The sequence below is a fragment of the Mus caroli genome, chromosome 9 (genome assembly GCF_900094665.2).
Source record: "Mus caroli chromosome 9, CAROLI_EIJ_v1.1, whole genome shotgun sequence".
In the NCBI taxonomy this organism is placed as follows: Eukaryota; Metazoa; Chordata; class Mammalia; order Rodentia; family Muridae; genus Mus; species Mus caroli.
In genome coordinates, this window is record NC_034578.1 from 117,072,194 (window position 1) to 117,093,336 (window position 21,143).

Below are 21,143 nucleotides of genomic sequence, written 5' to 3' on the forward strand. Positions count from 1 at the left end.
AAAAAAAAAAAAAAAAAAAAAAAAAAAAAAAAAAAAAACAAACAATCTCTAATCAGAGACTTGCTGGTAGAGGAAGGGTCCCTACAAGTGCCCCTTGAAAAAAGCAAAGCTTAAGCTCATGATACCAGCACTTGGGGGGTGGGGTGGAGGCAGGAAGGTCAGGAGTTCAAAGTCACCCCCAGGTAAGTGACATGATAAAGGGCAGTTTAGGCTGCAGGACAGCCTGCCTAAAACAGAACCAAGTGGTGGGTAAGCTGCTGGAGTTAAAGCTCAGCGGCACACACCGTTAATCCCAGAATTTAGAAGCGGCAGGCAGACCCAGGCCAGCATGGCCTACACAGTAAGTTTCATACCAGCCAGGACTACAGAGTGAGACCCTGTCTCTAAAATAAAATAAAACCACCTCTCCTTACCTAGTGTATTATACTCTAAAGTCAGTTGTCTTGTCTGGCTATGCACTGCCTATATCTCTGCCACCTGAGTGCTGGGATTAAAGATGTGCACCATCACCCCTGCCTTGATCTGAAATTCTTTATGAGACCTCAAGATGTCCTCTCTGTTGTCCATTAAACATTTACGCGGTATCTCTAGGGACCTGTCTACAACTGTCTTCCTGAGAAAGCTGCAGTGCGAATGAATCCTGTATATCAGTGTCAGGCTACGCAAAGCTGTCCCCATTTTCATTTCCCTGACAGGTTCTTTACCTGAATAGACTCTCTGTGTAGACGTTTATAGACACGTTGCTCTAGCATTGGCTCTGCGCTGAGGGTTACTTTAGTTTCTCTGATCTTGTCACTCGCTACACCAACCGAGCTGGGCATTGAGGCCATACACCTGTGATCCCAGAACTTGGGGGGCGGGGAGTGGAGGCAGGAGGATCCCAAGCTCAAGGCCAAACTCGAGTTACATGGGGCCCCGTTTCACAAAACCGCAAACTGTACCGGCACCTTTCATCAACGGTAACTCAGTTCCTTCCCTGGATTTGGCTTTTTGCAAGCTTGACACCCCCCCCCCCGCTCTGCTCTGTAGGTTCTTTGTCCCGGCTTATCCAAGTCCAGGAAAGTTGGTGCAGGGGTGACCAGGCCTTGAAGAAGCCAAATTCTGCTAGACCAGCGGACTAAGGAAAGTTTGCTCTCAAAAGAAGCAAGTGACAGGACTAGAGTTCAGTCTACGAAAAGGGAACCACCGCCCCGCCTCCCGAGACACGCCCCGGCCCCGCCCCGGGCAGCATGCAAAGTGGGCAGCGCATCCCACCAGGTACGCACCGTGCAGGGGGCCGGGCCTCGGCGGAGTCCCACCGGCCCGGGCTGCAGCCCGGTGGCCTAGACCCCGACCCCACCTCTCCACGCCCGCCTGGCCCGCTAACCTCACCTCGCCCCCGCGGCCGACCTCCGCCTCGGCCACCGCAGCCCACCCCGGCGGCCGGCGGGGTGCAGGTTACCCGCGGCCCGGCTGGAGGAGGCAGGATGTGGTGCTCATGCGCACACCGTGAGCTCCCATTCGCTGCTGCTAAGCGACGCCAAACAGACCAATCGTGAGGCGTCTCTGCTGTCCAGTTGTTCAGACCCGGGAATTGAGTGAATCTAACAGGGCTGGCCCGGGTTTGCTCCCCTCGGCCCGCGTCTCTTCCGCAGGTCCCCAGGCCCACGTGCGAGTCTCACCTCGAGCGGTGTGAAGAGGCTCCGATGTCCCCTCGATGCCTGGCCTGGGGCGGACAGGGCTGTTCTCCAGAGGCGTCTAGGCCCCGTGTGACTGGAGTGACACTCCCTGGGCGTGGGTTCTTGCAGGCTATGCAGCTGGGCAGGAGGCCCGAGATAGAGGATCCGAAGAGCACAGCCTTCTGCCAGCCTGGAGGAGGTGCCAAAGTCCGATCCCCGAGCAACACACACCTCGCTATGAGGCTGGAGGGAGATTGGGTAGCACAGTTAGGCCCTTACTGTTTTGACAAGTGATGAGCACCGCTGTATGCCGCACACTGTGCACGCAGGAAGTGTGAACACAGAAACCAAATCAAGAGAAGGGGGTAGGGCACCAGGCAGGAACTCTGGTGTTTAAACACGAATTATGCTTCACAGAAGCATGGGTTCCAAAGAGAATTTACAGGAACAGGTCTTAGAGTTGGGGCTCAGGGAAAGCTTCTCCAAGTCTCAGGCCATTGGGCAAAGTAGAGTTTGTGTGTTTCAGAGACATTTGCTGTGCACAGAACTCTGTGGGGCTGAGGATGTATCTCTGTTGATAGAATAACTGAACTACAAAACCCCGGGTCAGGCCTATCACTCTCTTCATACATCAGAACTCCAGGCTTTCCTTGGAACTTCCCATCTCTGGTTCTCAGGACCTCAGCTTCTCACTAATGTCACATCATCAGCTTCACGGATACTTCATTTTTATCCCTTGAGACAGGGTCTTGTGTATCCCAAGCTGACCTTGAACTCACTGTGTAGCAGACTGTGACTCTGAAGGCCATCCTACAAACTCCATTTGCTGGGCGCTGGGATTACCGATGTGGGCTTCCACAGCAAGCTTGTGTGGCTCTGGAGCTCAACCCCAGGGCTTCCTGCCTTCTAGACAAGAGCACTACCCACTGGGCCACATCCCCAGTCCCAGCTCCCCTGATAATGAGGCCAAGTGCAAGTCAGTGAACCCCAGAACTGGCTCCCCTGGTTCTCAGCCTCTGTCACCACATGAGCACGTTTCCCTCAGAAACCACCATATAGACAGAGAGAGCCTATCCATTCCATCTCTTCGGAGAAGCCTACAGTGGGTGCCAACCTAGCAGCTGGATAGACAGGTTACATGGAGAGACCTGAGCTGAGGGAAGACTTCTAAACGGCATTTCTCTTGTGGGTGGAAATGGAAGCAGGGCTTATGTAACCACAGACAAATTACAAAACGAACACAGGAAGACTTGTGATAGCCTAAGATAGCCTTTGGGCATGCTTGTGTTCTGGTATTCAAGTCATGCCATGGTTCCCTCCCACACCAAGTCAGGGCTTGTCTGTAACAAGTCTCAACAAGGCTAGTTCATAACATTCACAAAGGAGAAAAACATGAAGGAGACCAACACCCTGTCCACTGTGTGCCCTGTCTACATAGAGGATATTTGTTATTAGACCTAGAAAACTCTGGATTTAGCAGTCGTGATGGTTTGTATATGCTCGGCCCAGGAAATGGCACTATTAGAAGGTGTGGCCCTGTGGGAGTAGGTGTGGCCCTGTGGGTGTGGGCTTTAAGATCCTCATCCTAGCTGCCTGGAAGCCAGTATTCTACTAGCAGCCTTCAGATGAAGATGTAAAACTCTCACCTCCTCCTGCATCATGCCTGCCTGGATACTGCCATGTTCCCGCCTTGATGATAATGGACTGAACCTCTGAACCAGTAAGCCAGCCTCAATTAAATGTTGTCCTTTATAAGACTTGCCTTTGTCATGGTGTCTGTTCACAGCAGTAAAACCCTAACTAAGACAGGAGTGTAGTGCCTCACACGTGTATTATCAGTATTCACACCCAATATTCACACCAGTGTTCAGGAGGCTGGTAGAGGAGCCCTGCCATGGATCTGAGGCTAGCCTGGGCGAAATAGTGAATCCTAGGCAATCTTGAACAGAGACCCTATTTAAAAAAAAAAAACAACACCAAAAACAAAAACCAAGAGGGCTGGAGAATTGGCTCAAGAGTTCAGATCACCTTGTTCCTCTTGCAGAGGACCCAGGCTTTACTGTGTATGCTCACACAGTGGCTCACAAACATCTGTAAGTCCTAGATGACTTGACATCCTCTCCTGATAGCCACACGCACCAGACAGGCATGTGGTGCACGTACACATATGCAGGCAAAACATTCATCCACATAAATACATCTAAACAAAATGTTTAAAAAGCAAAAATAAAGAACTCCAGGCTGGGATGTGGTGCCCGTGAGGGGATGTTTTCAGAGCATGCATGCATGGGAGTGTTTGTGGAGCATGCATGAGTGAAGCGTCGACTTCTGTCCCCAGCACCACAACCACATCTGGAGCCCCAGTACTCAAAAGATACAGATGGGAGAATCAGAAGCACAAGGTCATCCTTTGAGAGACACTGTCTTAAAACCAAAATAAATGAACAAGATCTTTTTTAATGTGACGAAGCCTTGGGATATTAGTATCTGAGAGGTGAGTGATTTAGATAGAATGTTCCTTCACCTTCTGTCTGGCACACCTGGTGAGTCTTAGGTTCTACCGTAAAATATAATGGAAAATGGGTGAGGTGTAGTGCCTAAGATCCCAGCCCACATCTCCAAACACTGACCACTCATGGCCACTGTCCCATGGCCACTGTCCCCTCCGGAGGTTTTCCATTCCAAGCAAGCTTTTCAGCTCTCCACCCCCACAATCTCTACATCTCCGCAGACAGCTTTCATGTCCAGTTATTTATAACTTTAGACGTTTGATCTCTGCCCTCCCCTCCGGCTCATTTGCTTCCTCCCTCCTGCATTGTCCACCGTGCCTCTACTTTGTTCCATTCAGTAATTCTTTTTAAATTTTCACTTCGTTTCCCATGGGTTGGAAGTCCAGGGGTGATCACATCTATCACGCTGTTTCTGACACACTGACACCCTTGCGAGTCATCCATCCGTCCACCACCAGTGTCCTCCCTGGCTGTAAATGCTGCTGCACATGGATCTGTACACACACAATGTCAGCCTCAGCCAGGTCCTTCATGCACCCAGCAGGTGCCCAGTCAGTTCTCGCCCAGCCTTCCCAACACCCAGTTCCAAATCTCCCTTGTGCCCTTCCCTTACCTCCCACTCTTTGACCCCTCTCTGCCCTCCCAGGCACCTCTGTCATTGAAGGACAAGTAACCATGAAAGTTGCTGGCAACTCTTTACCCAGCATCCTACATTTTCTTTATCCTCTTTGCAGCCTAACCTCCTGGGAAACTCAGTTAATGACTGAATATTCACTGCCTCCCCTCTTCCCACCACGTCTAAGCACCCTGCCCAAGTGATGTTTATCACAGCTCTGTCCCTCCAGACTTCATTCGTGCTTCCAGACCCAAATACCCATGAACTTCAGTATTTTCACAAGGGATAACCTCAGACTACATTTCTGTTGCCTTCGGTCCAGCTCCCCCTCCCCCACAACATGTTCCCTGATTCCATAAATGGCATCATGACTCCCTCAGATGCCAAACCCAGAACTCCCACGTGCCATCCCTAGTTCCTCCTGCATCTTCCTCTCCATTCAGTCACTGAGGCTGACCAGCCCTCCTTCCTCAAGTGTACATTTCTCTCACAGTATCCATCTCTTCTGGGCTGCTCACCCGCAGTCACCCTCTAACTGCTCTTCTTCGAACCCAACCTCCTTCCCACCTTCATCTTATCACTGCCAAGAAAGTTTTCAGGCATTACCATTCTTCTGCCCAAGACCATCCGTGGTTCCCACTGCCTCCTGGAGAAAGTCCAGGATTGAATCCTCCCAGCCCCCTGATATCCACACCTTCACGCTGAGACTTCTTCCCCCCTCCCCCCCACACACACCTGCGCCTACTTGACACTACCTCCTGCCGAAATCAGTCCTCCACTCTAAATGGGAATTACTGAGGGTAGAGTGGTACTAAGCAAGGTGTGCACCCTGCTCTTTTTTTTTTTTTTAAAGATTTATTTATTATATGTAAGTACACTGTAGCTGTCTTCAGACACTCCAGAAGAGGGCGCCAGATCTCGTTACGGATGGTTGTGAGCCACCATGTGGTTGCTGGGATTTGAACTCTGGACCTTTGGAAGAGCAATCGGGTGCCCTTACCCACTGAGCCATCTCACCAGCCCAGCACCCTGCTCTTGATGACCCCACTCTGCCCATCCTGTCTTCTGTAGAATCTCTGGGAGGGACTGATGTGTGAACTTGAGAAGTAAGAATCTCTGAGTCCAACCCCACAGACAGGTCACCCCAACTTCTCTTATTGGATCTTCATGCCTAGAATGAAGGGGAAGCTGCTGCCTTAAACACCTAAATGAGGGTGGGCCAACCCGTTCTAGGGCAGAGAAACAGAACTCTAGGGAGCTCTCAAGATCTTCCCTATGAATGAAGGTGTAAGGTGATGGTCATCATTGGCAATAGGACTCGGGAAAATGCATCGATTTTCTGTTCTGTAAAGTGGAGAAAATGCTAGTACTTTTTAGGGTGGCAACAAGCAATACGACATCATAGCAAATGTTAACTTCTGTGTTACACCTGTGTTTGCCACATGTATTTGAGTGCCTGTGCAGGCCCGAAGAGGGCATTAGATCTGCTGGAGTTTAAGTTACAGGTGGTTGTGAGCCACTCGAAATGGGGAGGTTGGGAATCAAACTCCGGTCCTCTGGAAGAGCAGGCAAGGGGGCTCTTAACCACTGACCCCTGCCTGATACGCTGGTTTTTATTTATTTATTTATTTATTGAGACAGGGTTTCTCTGTATAGCCCTGGCTGTCCTGGAACTCACTTTGTAGACCAAGCTGGCCTCGAACTCAGAAATCCGCCTGCCTCTGCCTCCCCAGTGCTGAGATTAAAGGCGTGCGCCACCACGCCCGGCGGTTTTTAAATTTTTTATTGCCTAGAAAGAATCTAGACACACTCATGTATCTTCCAGGATAAGGGAACAGCTAATATCAGTGCTTTCTGGTTTGATCTGACTGGAAGGAGCCTCTCAGTTCCCACTGTACTAGAACTAGAAGGGTTTGGGACAGGAGAGCCAGGCTGAGAAACCAGCCAGCCTTTGGCCATCAATCATCAGCAAAGTCCCGCCCCCAGAGTAGCGTCATAGACTCTGCAAGAGCAAGCAAGAGCTTGCTCGCGCGCCCAATCACAGGTGACGCCCCCGCGTCGCACCCAATCAGCGTCGAGTCTCTAACACCCCATCCCCGCCTCCACGCGGGGCGGTGCATGCTTGCGTCAGCAGCGCGCGACTCGGGGGCTCCCAGCTCGGGATTCCAAGCTTTTTTTTTTTTTTTTTTTTTTTTGCAGCATGTCTGTCATCTTCGCTCCTGACTGGCTACGCGGCAAGGCCAAGGTCAATCAAGAGACTATCCAGCGGGTGAGCGACCGCGAGCCGGAGATTTGGTGCAGGAGCTTCCTGCAGGGGCCGGACCGTGGTGGGGACAGCCTGTGGGCCCGGGAAGGAATGGGAACAGGGTCAGCTCGGCGCCTGCCCCGGACCTTCAGCTGAGAGCCCCCTGCATTTCCTCCTCGCCCGTCTTTCAGCTCCTGGAGGAGAATGACCAGCTGATCCGTTGTATCGTGGAGTATCAGAACAAGGGCCGAGCGAACGAGTGCGTCCAGTAAGTGCCACTGGGGACGCGCGGCAGCCCTGGGTGACAAGCCGACGAGAAAGGGGAGGTGCGGAAGAGGTTACTTGGCTTGAGTGGTGCTGCAAGCCTGTAATCTTTGCACTGGGCAGGTTGCGGCCCCGAGGATGGCACCCTAAGATTACGTAGCCAGACTGTGCCCCGCCCTTTAAAGGTTATTTACTTACTACTCAAACCCATGTTGACAGTTTATGGTAAGAACCTGGAGTTAGTCAGGGTTTCTCACAAAGTCCTGTCAGCCGGTGACAGAGGAAAGCGTCTCAAAGCTAGGCTCCGTGAGAGCCATGGTCTCTTTATTCGTGGATTTCACTTCCATCCCCCCAAAAGTAATCAGGCCATTTGGTTAACCAGCACTCAGTCAGTCTGTGGGAGATACACACGACCAACAAAGGGATTTCTACGTTAAAACAGATGTCGGAATGGGAAGAAACAGAATCTGAGACCCTTTTCTAAATTTGGTCCAAGTACTAGGTCCCATTTCTTATAGACAATGCGGTATCGTTACTTAAATATTTTTAGCTCCCCCCTTTGCCTTTTAAAAAGTCACAACCATTCTCTAAGCATCTTAATGGAGTAGCAGAATTGCCACTTTGCGGTGTTTATGTTTGACTCCAGCATTTGAGGTTTGCCTTTTTACATTTTAAACACGTTCTCGTGTTTAGAAAATGCCTGCAGACACTCTTTTTGGTATACTGACTCTTGTGCAAAGATACAAAGGTCCTACAAATTTATTCTGTTTCTTCACATTGTGAAGGTCGTACTTCTCAAGTCTAATGACTTCCTGAATGGGCAGCAATTGACAATGGCTATGTCATGTGCTTACTTTGGTCATACAAGGGCCTCCTTTATTCTAATCCCCCCACCCCCCACAAACGCACAAAGGTTTCCCTGTGTAGCCCTGGCTGTCCCAGTACTTGCTCTGTAGTCCAGGCTGACTGTGAAGTCAGAGATTCCCACTGCCTCTGCCTTCCATGTGCTGGGACTAAGATGTACCACCACACCCAGCAGTAGTACTACAGACAAGGAGGCAATGTATAGTGAATAGGAAGCACGAGATTCCTACTCTCTGTGGAGCTGACATTCTAGACTCTAGTACCAGAGTGGAGAAATAAAATAGACATGTAAGAATATGTGCTTTAAATGGAATAAAGGCAGGGCATGCCTGTCATGTATAGGAAGGCCTGGGTTTACTTTCTAGCACTGCAGAAATCAGGTAGGGTAAGTAGAAGACAGAGTGCAGAGTGTCCTTCATGAGGTAACACTGAGAGAAGCCTGAGCCCCAGAAATAAATAAGGCAGGCCAAAGGTGCTGGATATCCTCAGGCATACCGAGGAGGCTCCTGTGTTCAGATCTCAGTGAAGGGAAAGCCACAGGAGATGAGGACACAGAAGTGACTGGAGACCCCGTCACATAAGACCTTGTAGGAATGAGATGGCATCTTTAAGGGCTTTAGAACAGTTACATTCCAGGATCCTGATTTAAACTGCTGTCATCACTCCAGCTCTGTAGAATACAGCGGGGCTGCAATATAGGAGATGAGGAGACTGTTGTAGTCCAGGCCAAAAAGGCATAGTTGTTTGGTCTAGAGGGGCAGACGTGGGAGTGAAAATGGCCGAGATTCTAAGTTTAACAAGGTTGGTAAAGCCTGGTGTGGTGGTATGCTTGGGGAGCCAGAGGCAGATGGATCTCCTGACTTTGAAGACTGCCAAGGCTATAGTAAGACCATTTGGTTGATGACCTGTGACATTGAGTCAGAGGGAAAGCTGTTCCGCCTCAGTGGGTTTAATTAGTCTGTCTGGTGAATAAAAACAAGTGTCTAATTTCTGTTTTTCACCCATAGGTATCAGCATGTGTTACATAGAAATCTCATTTATTTAGCTACCATCGCAGACGCCAACACAAGCAGTCTCACAAAGGCAGTGGAGTAGTTTTCCAGAAGGCTGTAATGAGGAGTGACTGATTGGAACCCATCTCCTGGGAACCAGAGAGCTGNTCAGAACATGGGCAAAAAGTCCCATTCATTTTAGACTGTGAAGAAACTCGCTACCAACTCTACTGTATTCTGACTATAAANATTTTATTAATAAAACAGATCCAACGGTAGAACTGCGAGGACCTGAGGTGTATGACAGTAGTGTCATTGTCAACAATAGTGATTAGTTATCTGATGACATGTAATAATAAATGATACACGCCCGTCCTCAGTGTCCCACATCAACTAATTACATCTTCACACAGCCCTATTTTTTCCTTTCTTTCACCTCTTTTCTTCTCCTTAAACAGTTATAAACTGTTAAACTCTCTTTTCAGGGAGAGAAGTTGAAATGAGTACTCCTGTTAGAGGCCCAAGCAAAGGGTGCATTCAATGCTGAGAGGCAAAAGGAAGGAAAAAATAACAACCAGCCCCAGGCACACCTAGGAGGGGTAGGCAGGACGTCAAGGTCAACCTGGGCTACATGAGCCCCAGAAAAAGGAAAAATGTTTTTGTTGGCATATATATAGTAGTTTAATGACATTTTCACACATGTATATAATGTGTCTGATCACATTCACCCCCATTTCTCACTCTTGTTCCCTTCCTGCTTGAAAGCTTGATACACATCATGGATGCAATGTAAAGATACTTTGCTTTTATACTGTGAAACAAGCCAGCCATAAAGGAAAGACACCGTATCTGCTTGCTTTCAGTTGCTGTCATACAACACCATGATGACAAGCATCTTGTAGAGGAAAGAGCTGTTTGGCTTAAATGTCTTGATCACAGTCCATCATGCAGGGAAGTCAGGGCAAGACGGGGAGGGGGTGGCTGTAACTGAAGCAGAGCCCATGGAAGACACTGGCTTACTCTTCTTTGTTGAAAAGATTGAAAATCTGTTAATTGTTCAGCCCTTAGGGCTGGATATCTCAGCGATCCCAATCTTGCACTGAAGGCCTGGGAGATTCCTGGAGAGCTGAGGGTCTTCAGTCTGTGTAGGAATCCCAGATAAGCTGGTTCTAATACCAACCAACACCATAATGACTCAGGGACAGGATGAATGAACTTGATAGTAAGAGCACAGCAGGCAGAAATCAGGGAAGGGGCTGGAGAGATGAGTACGGACTGCTCTTCCAGAGGTCCTGAGTTCAAATCCCAGCAACCACATGGTGGCTCACAACCATCTGTAATGGGATCTGATGCCCCCTTCTGGTATGTGTGAAGACAGCAACAGTGTTCTCATACATATAAAATAAATAATCCTTAAAAATAAATAAAATATTGGGGCTGGTGAGATGGCTCAGTGGTTAAGAGCACTGACAGTTCTTCCAGAGCACTGACAGAACTTCCAGAGTTCAAATTCCAGCAACCATATGGTGGCTCAAAACCACCTGTAATAAGATCTGACGCCCTCTTCTGGTGTGTCTGAAGTCGGCTACAGTGCACTTATGTATAATAAATAAATCTTTGGGCCGGAGCAAGCAGGGACTGAGTGAGCAGGGCCGACCGGAGCAAGCCCGGTTGACTGGAATGAGCAGAGGTCCTAAAATTAAATTCCTAACAACCACATGAAGGCTCACAACCATCTGTGTACTCACATACATTAAAAAAAAAAAAAAAGAATGAGGGAGATGTATTCTTCCAGATAACAAACTTTTGGAGCTGATGATAGCTACAACCAAAGGTGAGTGTACATCATACCACTGAGCTGCACTTAAAGATGATTTTTAAATGGTAAAGATTATATTATGGAAACTACAGTTTTATAAAGGCAGGGTGGCACTGATAATGGTATGAGGTCACAGAACCAAGCAACTCATGGGTTAAAAAGATATTCTTTAACAAAGGGCCATTTGTTTAAGCCCAGGTAGGGCTCCAAGATGAGAGTCCCACCACACCTGAAACAGGAAGACTGGATTTAAACTTAAAAGGAGAAACTCAAATTCCCAGATGCAAACAGAGAAAGTTTTCATGAACTTGAAGTCTACACATCCATTTCTCTCCCCTTCCCTTGTCTGTCCTCTTCTGCCTCTCTCCCCTTTTCTTCTCCCTCTTGTTTTCTGGTGTTGCAGATAGAACTCAGGGCATGTTCTGTTCCACTGAGCTACATCCCCAGCCTCCAGGGAATTCTGAGTGCAGAAGCACAAACTGAAGGAAGTAACCAGGAAAAGTAGGATCAACTGACCACCAGAATAAGACACTTACCAGGGCTAGCCTTTGCAACAAACAGAGACCATTACAGAAAACGACAACTAGTCAAAACTCAGGGTTATATAGAGTCCAGTCCCAACAGATTTACAAAACAACTGCACCTAAGCTCAGGGAATGTTTCCTGTAGAGGGGACAAAAAGATTGCAAGAGCCAGAGAATCAGGGAGTTTGCTGTGAGATTTTTGTCTCCTAGTAATGTCAGAGGCTACACCCATAAGTCTCACCAACTTGAATGCTTAAACCATGAGCTGAGCAAGGACAATAGGGATACCAAACCGGAGGCCTCAACTCTACACAAAGAACTACTAGCAGCTAAGGAGTGTTGAGAGTGGGAGAAACAATCCTCCCCAAGGAACAGCAATTGGTCATCCAACACCAAGTGGTAAGGCCTGGAGCCACACAAGGAACATACAGCCTGAGCAGGTTATGCTTAGGGGTGTATATTTATGTATAGATACGTATAGACATGTAGACACGGTGCATTTATCCCCCAAAATGAAACTAGTTTTTAAAAACTAACAAAGTATTGTAATTCCTACAAACAATTTTCAGCTCTAGGAAGTAACATTTTCTTTCATTGATAACAGAATTTGTAAAAATGAAATAAAAACCTTTGAGAGAAGACAGTCAAAAGCAATGAAAAGCCAGGGCCAAGACTGAGAAAGTATTTGGTAGAGTATGTAACAAGAGTTATGTTCAAAACATGTATTTTCCTAATGAAACATTTATGTCCTGATCTCTTCACATTTCATAGACCAGGGGCTGTATTTAAAAGGTGAACAAAATTCTGGTTGTGACAGAAAGGCCAAGACAGAAACAGTTGTCCCAACAGCACTGAATCCAAAGTGGGAACCAACCTTCCAAACCTACTAGGTTTGGTATTTATTTTTGTTTTTGTTACTACTTCTTGCTTATTGTAAAATTTTGTGTATGCACTTTCATGAGTTTATGTGCACCATGTCTGTGCCTGGGAGGGCTAGAGAGCACTGCATCAGAATCTGGAGGTTAGAGGTGGTTGTGAGCCACTTGGTGTGGGTGCTAGAAACAATGTAGGTCCTCTTCAAGAACAGAAAGCACTCTTATTTTAAACACAGATTTGTGTTGGTACTATTTTTTTGAGTTACTTTATTGGGGTCTTAGATCTACTTCCCTTCCAACCCTTATTCCACCCTGATCTCTTCCAACTCCCCAATGCTAGGTAGGAAGGAAAGAAAGAGGAAATGAGGCACAGACCTCTTTAGATTATTTCCTGCTGACTGGGGATGTTGAGTTACTTGAGGCAAGTCCAATCTTCATGGTCAGGATATCTCCAATTTCTTCTCATCTCTTTGCTCATGAACACTTGGCAAAACTCCAGGAGGAGCAGCATTCCCAGAGCGCCCCACCTCATCTCAGGACTCTGGTTCATACCCTTGGCAGCATCCCTAGACTTCTGAATGTAAACTATCTACAGCTGGCAAAAGCATGCCCCTGCCAGTGCACTAGGCAAATCATAATCACCTGCTGTGGAGTAGCCTCTTATCCCACACCTGGGGTTAAATAAAGACATTCACACAATTATAACTGGGTTTTCTTAGAAACCAAAATTCTCACTATAGGGTCTCTCTTTGTAGTCTTTCCTGGAACTCTCTGTGTAGATCGGACTGGCCTTTGAGTCACCAAGAGCAACCTGTCTTTGCCTACTAAGTGCTGGGTGCTGTGATTAAAGGTGCGTGCCACTATACCCATTGTAAGTAAGGACTCAACAGCTGAGCCATCTCTCCAAACATAGAGACAATACAGTAGAACCAATTTAAGCTTATCCCGACTTATAAATAAATGAGTGGAGGGTAACTCCTAATGTACTCTTCTAACTGCTGTCCTGGCTACCTCCCTCGGGTGTACCCTAGATATAGACTGTTTTTTTCTGGCTGTGTGCTCATCCTCTGCCTCCCCTCATGGGGGCTTTCTCTCTCCTGTTCCTTCTACACTATGTCTCTCTTTTCTCCTTACTCTTCTCCTTCCCACCCACAACCAGGTAACTCAAATCCACCTACCTCTAATCCCTCCAGTAATTGGCTGTAGCCAATTTTATTTAACCAACAGTTTTAAATTAAGGAACAAGGTACAAAAGTTAGGTCTTTGGATATGGAATTTTGCATTACGTAACAGACCCAACCTCAACACTGATTGCGATTAAAATTTTCTACAACAGCACATTCTTATTGTGTACCTTTTGTTTTGTTTTGAGACAGGATCTACCTAGCCCTGACTGGCCAGGAAGACAATATGTAGAACTGACTGACCTTAGACTGAGAGCCACCTCCTCTGCCTCTCGAGCCGCTGGGATTAAAGGCTGTGTATTATTGCTCACAGACTTTCCTTTTGTAAGGTTTTACTTTCTGTTTTGCCTGCATGTATGTCTGGGCACCATGTGCATGCTTGGTGTCCACAGAGGTCAGAGGAACGCGAAAGAAACCCTGAAACATGATGGTTGTAAGCTACCATGTGGTTGTTAAGCTGGGCTTTGAAACCAGGTCCTCTGCAACTGCGGCCTCTAGACCATCTTAACTGCTAGACCATGGCTCCAGCCAACTGGTTTGGTTTCTTTAGACAGGTCTCAGGTAGCTCGGGCTGACCTTGAACTTCTGAATCTCCTGCCTTTACCCACCAAGCGCTGGTGCGCAGGTGTGAACGCCATGGTTTGTGTTTTGCTTCGGGGTTTTGTTGTTGCCTCGGTTTTTGTTTCCTTTCATTGTATTTCTGAGAAAGCCTCAAGTGACCCAGGCTGGCCTCGAGCAGGCGGCCAGCCTCATATCACCCTAGCGGGCAAGGGGTACATTTGGCTCCATCTGGTCCTCGATTCTTTTAACTCGAGACAAACAGCGTGACCGCATCAACCACAAGAGGGAACAGGTCACCCGCCACGTCGGCCGGAAGCCTCGGGTTCACCCTGCGTTCATCCACTGGCCACGCAAACAAATCTCGCGGTGCTGCGTGAGTGAGCCGTGGTTGACAGCTCGCACACGTCTGCGCACTCGGGATTGGACAGGGGATCCTGAGGGGCGGGGCACGAGAGCCCTGGCGCGGACCGCCCACTCCGACTCCCCCGCTCGGAAGCGAGATGAACTCTCGCGACACTTGCGTCCGGCCTCGCGAGCTCTGGCGTGGCGCTCGGCGGCTGGCCCTCACGGGGAGGAGGTGGCGTTCCGTTGGTGACGTTAGGCTCCGGCGGCGCCGGCAGGGCGTTCTCCGGAGCTGTGCGGCCAGGTGAGGAGCTCGACGGGAGCGCGGGTGGCCGCGGCTGGGGCGGGCGGGGGGGCGGGCAGGGCGGAGCGGCCTCCTGTCGGCCGCGTCTCTGTCAGGCGGGCCGGGCCCCGCCCCACCCAGCCGCCCGCCCGCCCTCAGCGCCCTCCTCCCTGTCCGCAGCTCGCCGCCGTCCCGCTGCAGCGCTCGCGATGGGCGCCCAGGACCGGCCGCAGTGTCACTTCGACATCGAGATCAACCGGGAGCCGGGTGAGTGGGGCGGGCCCCACTGTGGGCTGGGATCGGGGTGGAAGTGGACGCGGCGGGGCCGGAGCCGGGCGGGGCGGGGCGGGCTCGGCCGGCCAGAGCTGCCGAGCCGCCGCGGTCACGAGCCGGCCAGCTGCCCTCCGCTGTCCCTCGGGAGCCTTCCGGAGAATGTCTTGGCTCCGGGAGACGTGGCTGGAGAGGAGGGACAGAAGGGCTTGTGCGGGTTCTGTAGCCCCGGGATTACTCCTAGGCTGCGGCCGCGATGTTTGGTTTTTTTGGAAGTCCAGTGTGCAGCCATTCATTAATCCCGAGGCGTCGACGTCTCCGTGTGCAGAGAGGTGGCCGCTGCACACACACATCGGTGCGCACACATGTAAAGGTCGCGTGTGTCTCGAGCAGGAACATGTGTACGGATGCGGGGCTCTCAACCGACAGGCGTCTTAACTGGAGGTGTGTGGTGTGCGCCACGTCTTAGGTGGACCCGCAGGAGAGCTGCTTGTCCTGGGCTCTGGAAGGACAGCAGTGACTAAAGCAGGGCTGCTGTTGCTTTTATGTTGACGTCCTGGGGGAAGGAGGCAGGAAGTTGAAGGGGTAAAAAACGCATTCCCTCCAGTAGTGCTGTTTTAGTCAGGCTGTGAGCGAGAAAGGCCATCTTGAGAAGATGACATTCGAGTAGGTGCGAAGCCGAACCTGAGGAGGGACGCCTTTGAGGACTGTGCTTGGTAGTGGCAGCCAACAGTTAGCTTGGGTTCTGAGACAGCGCTTGTGTTTCTTGAGGGAAAGCGAAGGTCCCGGTCTGGCCGGAGTAGAGGGAACAGAATAAGGAAAACTCTGGCTCTAGGATAAAGGAAGACTGTGACGGTTCTGAACAAAGGATTGGAGCGATCTTAAACGTTCTGTTTTTCTCATCTAACATTTCAACCCTGACTGGAGCTGCAGTTTATTTAGCATTTACCAAACTTACTCTGGAGATTTTTCACGGATTTTTTTTTGCAAAGCTAATGTATGAACATACTCAGAAAGTAATAGGAATATAACTGGAAAGTATTTTCCTCGAATAACCAAGGACCTGACTTTGATCCCCAACACCACAGATGGATGTCAGTCTTGAAAAGAATGTACTTAACATGGCTATACACCTTCGTTTAATGTCTTTTTTTTTTTTCAGGCATCTTCTATTTTTAACTTTAAATTTTGTTTTGATTTTGTATTTCAAGACAGGGTTTTTCTGTGTAGACCAGGCTGTCCTAGAACTCAAAAAGAACCGAGTGCTGGGATAAAAGGTGTCCACTATTGCCCCACTTACTTTTAAGAATCAGCCAGGGGCTGGTAAGATGGCTCAGTGGGTAAGAGCACCCGACTGCTCTTCCGAAGGTCCAGAGTTCAAATCCCAGCAACCACATTGTGGCTCACAACCATCTGTAACGAGATCTGACTCCCTCTTCTGGAGTGTCTGAAGACAGCTACAGTGTACTTACATGTAATAAATAAATAAATCTTTAAAAAAAAAAAAAAAAAGAAAAAGAATCAGCCAGAAGCAGTGGGAGAGGTCTTGTCTGGGAGAGTGCTTGCCTGTTGTATTGTTGGCTCCAAGTTCAATTCCCAGCGTCACAAATAAAAGTATCTGATTTAGATTTACTTTGATAAGCAGAGGTGATGCAGAAATCAAGATGTACTGTTAAGGATTAACTATGTACTTTCAGTTACCATGAGTACAAATACAAAACAGATTTTCTTTTGAATTATAAAACTGTTGGATGACTGCAAATGCAGATTTAAAAGGGGGACAACCTTTACATTGTATAACAGGTTTCCTGTATGAATCCAGTAAATTGTTCCTATTGGAAATCATTCTGTTGTTATCCTGTTATATTTGGTGGTTATTAAGGTTCTTAACAGAGGCTCTAAATTCTTTGATTAATACAGGATTATTCATTCACATGTCTGTTACTTAATTGATTTATTATTGGTAGTTTGTGGCTTTTAAGAAGCTGATGTATTTATTTATCTAACTTGTCAGGTTTGTGTGCTAGGATTGTCTTTCCTAGTATGTAGTGATAGCTGATCTTTCACCCCTGATGGAAAATATGTTGTTTATCGCTCTAATGGTGGCATGAACCTGGGAGAGCGGGGCCTAAAAATAAAGTGGGCTAAGACTCCTGCATTTATTTATTTATTTATTTATTCGAGACAGGGTTTCTCTGTGTAGCCCTGGCTATCCTGGAACTCACTCTAGACCAGGCTGTCCTCAAATTCAGAAATCCGCCTACCTCTGCCTCCCGAGTGCTGGGATTAAAGGTGTGCGCCACCACGCCGGGCTGTTGACTCCTGATTTATTCAGCACATCAGACAATTTTAACTCCCAAGGATTAAGAAGAGTCACCTGCTTAAAGTCACAATGACAAGCAGAACATGGCAAAAACATTTTTTTTCAGAGGGGCATATAGACAACAGCCAGTTGTAATGAATGAGCTAAAGTAAACTCCTGTTCGGCTGCCACAGCTGGAAGCGCCAGGAAAGCACATTCCTAGAACAAGTCCATGCTTCTGAAGAAACTGAGGTCACAGGACTCTTGTTTTCTTGGATTTTTCTCACAAGCATTCATAATTCCCCTCTGTCCTTTCACTATTTGGACAATGTGTGCCTGTTGTCTTTTATTCCTCTTAATCTACCATTTATCATTTTTTTAAGAGCCAGATTTTAGTGTCTTAGACTGTTATTGTCCTCTTCAGCTTTATCAATTTCAGGGATTTTTGTTTGTTTGTTTGTTTTTATCATTTCCTTCTAATGCTTGCTTTGGTTTTATTTTTTTCTATTATAGTTTCTTTTTTTAAAATTTTATGTGCATTAGTGTTTTGCCTGAATGTATGTGTGAAAGAGTTGAGTCTCCTAGGACTGAAGTTACAGATGGTTGAGAGCCACCATGTGACTGCTGGGAATTGAACTCAGGTCCTCTGGAAGAGCAGCCAGTGTTCTTAACCACTGAGCAATCTCTCCAGTTCCATGATTCTTTTTCTAATATAAAGGATTAATTATATGTTTACATGTGAAGTTTAAATGTATTCTATAAATTTTGATACTCATTTTCTTCAAGTTCAAAATATTTAACTTTTCTCTAAGATTGTCTTTAACTCATGAATTTACAAATGTTTTTATTTCTAAGTACAGATTAAACATTTTTGATCCAGAATACTCAAAATGGAAAAGAATTCAGAGATCATATTTTACTTTAAATTTTGGAAACCTTTGCATATATTAAATAAAGATGTTTTGGAGAATGTGCATATGACATGAGGGTAATTTTTGTATTGGTTAGCCACCAATACGAAAATTTTGGGGGTGGGGGTGTTGTGACTGCTACTGTACCAGGTAGAAATTTTTCACTTGTGGCATCATGTGAAAATGAAAGATCTGGACTCTTTTGGATAGGGATACTTAACTTCTTATTCCACTCCTATCCTTTTTTTTTTTCTTTTTTGAGATAGGGTCTTTCTATGTAGTTCTGGCTGTCCAGCAACTCAATATGTAGATTGGGCTGGCCTTGAATTCACAGAGACCTTCTGCCTTTTGAGTGCCCAAAGCAAATTTTAAAATAAGGTACTTTAAGATCACAAATGACTTTTTTTTTTTTTTCTTTTGACCACCTCTGTCCTTTAGGTTTAACTACTTTAAACATGATTATTTCTGTGTTTGGAATTGCCTTTTCACCTTTTCATTTTGTTCTGAGATCAGGTCTCACTGTTTCCCAGACTAGCCTTAAATTTCTTAAGGCCAATATGTTGTTCTCTTAATATACGTCATTTTTTTTTTCTGCCGTATGTCCAAGGGCATTACATCATGACTCTTTACTTTGAAGTACTTTAGTGTGCATGTCTAAGTCTGGGACTGTTCTGCCAGGTGTGTATCCTACAACCCTAATAGCTGAGAGAACAAGGACCAGAGCTCAGAGCAATTGCTCCTACTCTGGCCTTGTGCATACTGGTTTAGCATTCTACCAGCTGAGCTACAATCCTAGCCCCAAGATGATTTTTTTAACGAGTTTTTTGCTTTAGGTTTTTTTGTTTTGTGTTTTTGTGGACCCAAGAGAAGTATCATAAATCCTTGGCAGTTTATCAAGATGGATAAAAATGGGGATATGATTAAAAGGGATGTTCTATCTACTTTTCTATTTAAGATTCACAAAATACTAATTAAAATCTGTCTGTAGAAAACAGTGGAAGCATTTTAAATTTTTATTAAGAAATTAAGGGGTAATTATGTCAGGTATGTGTGTGTGTGTTTCTTGTGACCTTCGTCATGACATCTGTGGCTCTAGAGACAGTAGTGTGGTGGTTTGTTCACCTTCGTATCTACTCTAAACATTAGACTCACTCAGGGTAGATGTGTCGGACCAGATTTGTACTAGGAGAACAGAAATGTCCCTTGCATCTCAGCCTTATTACTAAACTTATATGATCTCTACTCTTTTACTGCTTGTGAATTAAATATGAAGTAGAAACTTTGTGTTGAAGAGAGTTACTAAGTAGTATAACTTTGAGAATAGAGTATGGTTTCGTATCACGAATTTAGTGGGATGTATTCATAACAGCACAATTAGGCAGACTTGTTATAACATGGTCAGCCAGGGAAACCAATAGGGGAGTAAACATCCCATGTTTACTGTCCTAGCAGTTATTGAAAAAGAATTTTCTATTAAGTTTACTTATTTAATGTGTATGAGTACATGCATGTGGAGATCAGAAGAAAAAAATAAGTAGGGGAGTGGGTTCTCCTTTGACCATGTGGAACCTGGAGATCAAACTCAGACTATCAGGTTTGGCAGCAAGCACTTCGACTTGCTGAGACATCTCAACAGTCCCTCTTTTAGTTTCTTAAGAAATTAGCCTGGACTAGAAGATTGTAGGTTTAAGGTTTTCCTGAGCTACAAATTGAGTTCATGGCCAGTCTGAGCAACTTAAGGGAGACCACATCTCAAAAAGTATAGAGGGCAGGAGCTGATTTGCTAGTCTTAAAGGCTAATGAAGAACTTTTTATTGTTTTTGTATTTTGTGTGTTTGTTTATAGAAAAGGATATGATTGTGACTTTGAAGCCCACCTCAGCCATTTCAGGAGTTTATAAAGATTGATGCCGATATTTTTATTGCACTGGTATTACCATGTTTCCGATGTTATAGGTATTCTTGAAATATTCTGACATGTATTCATGCACATTGGTCATTTATTACCTAAAAGTTTTTCTTTTTTGTTTTCTTCCTCCATCCTTTTCTTCAAAAAAACAGCTACAGCTTTGAAATTGTTTTAGATTGATTTGGGTGGAGATTAGTCTTAGAGTGTTGATTGACATAAGGAAGTTTCCTCCCATGATGGGCAGTAATGATCCCACTCTTATTCATGACAGCTATCTGTAGTGCAGCCAAGAACACAGTAGGATAGCTAGAAATACATTAAAACTTTAGTGATAACAGTAGAACTTGGTTTGTGTCTGTTCTAAACGTGGTTCATACTTGGTCTACAATAATTTTGATTTACCCCCCCCCCCAACCCCTCTCTCTCTTTGGTTTTGGTTTTTCAAGCAGGGTTTCTCTGTGTAACAGCCTTGACTGTCCTGGTCTTACTGTGTAACCAGGCTGGAGTTGAACACATTGAGATCACTCTGTCTCTGCTGGAATTAAAGATTAAAGGCATGAGCCTCCATGCCAGATCCTTATCCTGTCTCCTTAAGGAAAATGTTTAAAAGGGAAAGGATTTTGTAGACTGAAGGAGGAAATGGAGTTAGGAGAGAATTGGAAACTGAAACTTCATTTCTTAGGGGCAGGTGAAATGGCTCAGTGGGAGAGGGTACTTGCTGCTGAGCTGACCCTCTGAATGTGATCCCTGGCACCACATAGTGGGAGGAGAAAACTCATTCTGGCAAGTTGTCTTCTGACTTCAACACATATTCTGTAATACATGGGAGCCACCTACCCCAAGGAAAAGGAAATGTAATAAACCTAAATAATTCTTGAAGCAGGTTTATACAGTCAGAACTGTTTTTATAATACTAAAATAGGATTTGCTCTCACGGGGAAATCTCACTTCACTGACCTGAGCGCTAGTGGAATGGGTGCTTGAGTATTGTGTCTTAAAAAAATTTCGATTTATA

At 46.5% G+C, this 21,143-nt stretch overlaps 3 protein-coding genes across 9 annotated transcripts in view; 2 read left to right on the forward strand and 1 right to left on the reverse strand.

Moving 5' to 3' along the window:
• The window catches only part of Sec22c (SEC22 homolog C, vesicle trafficking protein), a 25,129-nt gene extending 23,652 nt beyond the window's left edge, over positions 1-1,477 (reverse strand). The window contains exon 1 of one of the 2 annotated variants that reach the window (XM_021172505.2): positions 1,266-1,350. The gene's annotated coding sequence lies outside the window, so the exon portion shown is untranslated. Of the gene's footprint in view, positions 1-1,265; positions 1,351-1,371 lie in introns of those variants that run through there. The other variant, XM_021172504.1, reaches the window with a different exon arrangement.
• Positions 1,478-6,922: 5,445 nt separating this feature from the next.
• On the forward strand, positions 6,923-9,444 carry Ss18l2 (SS18 like 2). The gene is made up of 3 exons (XM_021173069.2): positions 6,923-7,053; positions 7,221-7,297; positions 9,165-9,444. Exons 1-3 carry the CDS (start codon positions 6,985-6,987, stop codon positions 9,250-9,252), a joined length of 234 nt encoding a protein of 77 aa, XP_021028728.1. The 5' UTR covers positions 6,923-6,984; the 3' UTR covers positions 9,253-9,444.
• A 5,205-nt stretch (positions 9,445-14,649) lies between these two features.
• Positions 14,650-21,143, forward strand: part of Nktr (natural killer cell triggering receptor) — a 37,655-nt gene continuing 31,161 nt past the window's right edge. For 3 of the 6 annotated variants that reach the window (XM_021171523.2, XM_021171524.2, XM_021171526.2), the window contains exons 1-2: positions 14,673-14,758; positions 14,918-15,004. In XM_021171523.2, coding sequence (XP_021027182.1) covers positions 14,947-15,004 — 58 coding nt within the window. In that variant the 5' untranslated portion in view covers positions 14,673-14,758; positions 14,918-14,946. Of the gene's footprint in view, positions 14,759-14,917; positions 15,005-21,143 lie in introns of those variants that run through there. The other 3 variants (XM_021171522.1, XM_021171521.2, XM_029481212.1) reach the window with 3 other exon arrangements.